This window comes from Dioscorea cayenensis, chromosome 14 (assembly GCF_009730915.1).
Source record: "Dioscorea cayenensis subsp. rotundata cultivar TDr96_F1 chromosome 14, TDr96_F1_v2_PseudoChromosome.rev07_lg8_w22 25.fasta, whole genome shotgun sequence".
In the NCBI taxonomy this organism is placed as follows: Eukaryota; Viridiplantae; Streptophyta; class Magnoliopsida; order Dioscoreales; family Dioscoreaceae; genus Dioscorea; species Dioscorea cayenensis.
The window spans coordinates 17,793,264-17,796,934 of NC_052484.1; the positions used below are offsets into that span (position 1 = coordinate 17,793,264).

Here is a 3,671-nt window from a genome sequence, read left to right on the forward strand (position 1 = left end):
CCAAACCCGGCCCATTTTTAAAATGTGCTTATCCAAGGTCGACATCGGGCCTTATATATTTGTCCAAACCCTCTCATTTTTTTCTGGACGGACCTTCGGGCTTGTGTGGGTAACCCGGATTTGGTCAGGTCTATTATAACACGATACATGTGTTGGAGTGGACCTCCCTAAATGGATCGATTCATAGTTGGATTACAAAGCCCATTCACTCATCCAATAAAAGGGCTTGGAGGGCTTGTGGGGGGGGCGTTCATTTCAGGGAAAGTGGGGAGAAGTGAGGGAAAGTGGTCTAATTTCTCCCACTTTGGTGTTCATTCTGTCAGTTTGTGAAAAGTGAGCACTTCCACTCCGATCAAGTGGATTTCTGAACCAAGTTTCTCACTTTTAAGTATACCGAAATGGGGAAGTGGATCAATCTATAAAAAACTAATTTATTTTCACTTCTAAAGTCTTTCTCAACTCATGAACTTCATCCAACACTTAAATTCTTCTTGCCTCTATTCTCACTTTCTAACAAACGAACACATGCTCCTGTAGGGTGATATCACTCTCCTCTTCGTGGAAACGACACTTTTCTCATTTCCCCGACTTCCCTCACTTACAAAAATGAAACGAACGCCCCTAGGTTGAGTACTCAAAAATAAATAAAAAAAAGACCCGCCAACCTCTACACACGTGAAATTCATGCAAACTAATTCAAATATCAAGAATTCCAAGGACTCAGATATAAAAACCCACAAAAAAAAAGGAAATAATAATAATATTTAAGGTGGATGCGAGGTGAGGGTTTTCGGATCTCCACCCCTCATCTCCCACTCATTCTCTTCTCTTTTTCCCCCAAACGCCCCCACTCAAATCCTTCTCCTTTTTAGAGATCCATCATCTATTCCCATTTCCATTGATCAATCGAGGTAGATCGATGGCGGATTGGGGACCAGTCTTCGTGGCGGTGGTGCTCTTCGTGGTGCTTTCGCCGGGACTTCTCGTCCAGATCCCGGGTAAGAACCGGATGGCGGAGTTCGGCACACTTCACACCAGCGGCGCTTCCATCTTAGTCCACTCCCTCATCTACTTCGCTCTTATCTCCATCTTCCTCCTCGCCGTCCGCGTCCACATGTACATCGGCTCCCTGATCGACCTCTCCGATCTCGTCTTTCTCTCAGGCATTTGTTCAAACACTTGGCTTGTGATTATAATATCTTATTAGTTTTTTATGAGATTGTTGTGTTTGACTATGCATTTGGGCATCGCCTTTGCTTTGGGATTAATTAGATGCTCTTTTTCCTCTTGAATTGCAAATTGGGAAATTCCAAATCTGGGGACAAATTAGGTTTATTTATTTATTATTAATTATTTTGCATATGTATATAATAATATTATTAATATTGGTAATAAATTAGTTTCTTGGAAACTAGAGATGATGATGGACCAGCAGAGATGCTTGTTGTACATAACTCTCACATGGGTTTTGTTTTTAGTATTTTAAATATATATATTGTTTTTGGTTTTGTTTTTTTTTTTAACACAATTGGAAATATATTGAATAAAGAAAATATTGAAGTTGATAGAAATGTTACTTTAAGAGCTTTTTCGGATGAATTAACTAAAGCACTACCACATATTTTGTGTTGAAATGTAGTATTTAGTCACAGTATGTTCTTTACAAAACGTTTTTATTTAATTAATTAATTATTTATTTATTAAAGAAAGAAAAACGGCAACTGTTGGCTCACCTTTTATTTTAATTTTTTAAAATGAATATTTTCAATTTAAAAGGAAAAATTGTCGCCCCTTTTTGTTATTTCTTATTAGTAATATCAAATTATTTTTGGATTTAATGTTTAGAAAATAGATGCTCCTATAATTGTTCGGCTTGAATAGGCAAAGTGAAAAAGCACTGTAGTTACAATAATTCACAATGATTATTTAATTACTAACAAATTATTTAATCTTATTAGATAATAAGTTATTCAACTCAACATAGTACATAACAGTGTGAAGTCCTAGTAATTTCATAAAAAAAGGCCACTCTTAATCCACACCAATTCAATAAACATTACTTAGTTATAAACAAACACTAATTACAACGATTCCACACAAAATAAATAATAAAAAATAAAATAATAATTTTTGTTTTTCAATCAAAACAATCTAAAAAGCGAATAATCACATATTTAGACAAATCAGCTGAATAATTTCAATTTTTTTACTTTTTTTATTCTTAAATGCATGTCCTTTAAAATTGTTGTACAAGAATTAAAAATATTATTAAATTATTTTAATTTTAACATAAAAATAATTAAATTACTAAATTATTTTTTTTCTTAAAACTATCTATTTTTTAGATTATAAATATTATTTTTTTATTTATAAAATTTAAAAAATTAAAAATAGATAAAATTAGAAAAAAAAATATTATCTTAATATTATGAAATAACATCTAATTTAAAATAATTTTTTTTTAAATAACATATATTTTGAGAGTACTAAATAAAATTTAGACAAACAATTTACACGAATTTCCAATAATGGCCTCGGGAACCGCCTTTGTCTTTCGCCACGATAAATTAATAAAATTTCAAACGCTTTTGAATTCCGGGCATCGAATTCCAAAGCGCCATTAAAAACTACTAGTCCTTTTCCCCTCTTCACTTTTCGCCCCATTTTCCATTTTTTCCGTTTCTCTCTCATTCTCAATCTCACTCTCGATCCTCCGATCAATGGCGGATTGGGCGCCGGTGGTGATCGGCGTGTTGCTGTTCGTGTTGCTATCGCCGGGCTTGCTCTTCGAGCTTCCCGGAACCCGTCGTGGCGTGGACTTTGGAAGTATGCGGACCAACGGGAAGGCCGTCTTCATCCACACCCTCATCTTCTTCGCGATCTTCTCCGTTCTCATCCTCGCCCTCCGCGTCCACATCTACACCGGTTGATCATCTCTTTTCCTTCGTCTCCTCATTGTCAACTATGTTCTTTTTTGTTTTCTCATGTTTATTGAGAAATCTTGGAAGATGTGGTGTGTTTTGTGATCTGATTTTGCTTATGCTGCCCTGAATCATTTTTTTTTGGGTTTTAACTTTTAATCAAGTATTTAAATAAGAAATTTCTGGTGAGGGTGTTGATGAATATGGTGTGAAAAAACACAGTGATTATATAAGTTTTTTTTTTAATTTGAATTTTCAATATAGAAATAACTTAGTAATTTTTACTAAAGTTTGATCTAATTTTATAGTTATTAACCATCAAAATAAGCAAAAGAAAACGAACAAGAAGTATCGAATGTACTTTTATGATTGAAGAAAATTATAAATTTTTTTTTATGAATTATGTGAATTGTTGGCTTTCTTGTTCCTATAAAAATTACAGAAAAGTTGCATTGAAGCTTTGATATTAAGGATATTTATAATTTATTAAGTAATATTAGGGTGATAGAGGTTATTTGTAAAAGTAAATAATATAATCAATCACAATAACCTTGAAATCACAATAAAGATATATGCAAATTAAAAATTTAAAAAATAGAATCAACTTTTGTATTAATAGGAGCAATTGTATTATGTAATTACTAACAGTTAGTAACTCACACTTTCTAGTCATTACTAATTATTTTATTATCATCAAGAACAGACAACTATTTTAGCAAATACCCTATAAATATTTATCTTTTTAAGAAG

General features: G+C 32.8%; 1 protein-coding gene across 1 annotated transcript; it reads left to right on the forward strand.

Annotated features, from left to right (window-relative positions):
* The first annotated feature begins 795 nt into the window (after nucleotides 1–795).
* LOC120275865 lies at nucleotides 796–1,235 on the forward strand. The gene has a single exon (XM_039282587.1). The coding sequence runs from the start codon at nucleotides 920–922 to the stop codon at nucleotides 1,205–1,207; it is 288 nt and encodes a 95-aa protein (XP_039138521.1). The 5' UTR covers nucleotides 796–919; the 3' UTR covers nucleotides 1,208–1,235.
* The last annotated feature ends 2,436 nt before the right edge of the window (nucleotides 1,236–3,671 follow it).

Bases quoted from the DNA above. Each gene is read 5' to 3' on its own strand.
- LOC120275865 (XM_039282587.1), top strand. From the start codon at position 920: ATGGCGGATTGGGGACCAGTCTTCGTGGCGGTGGTGCTCTTCGTGGTG.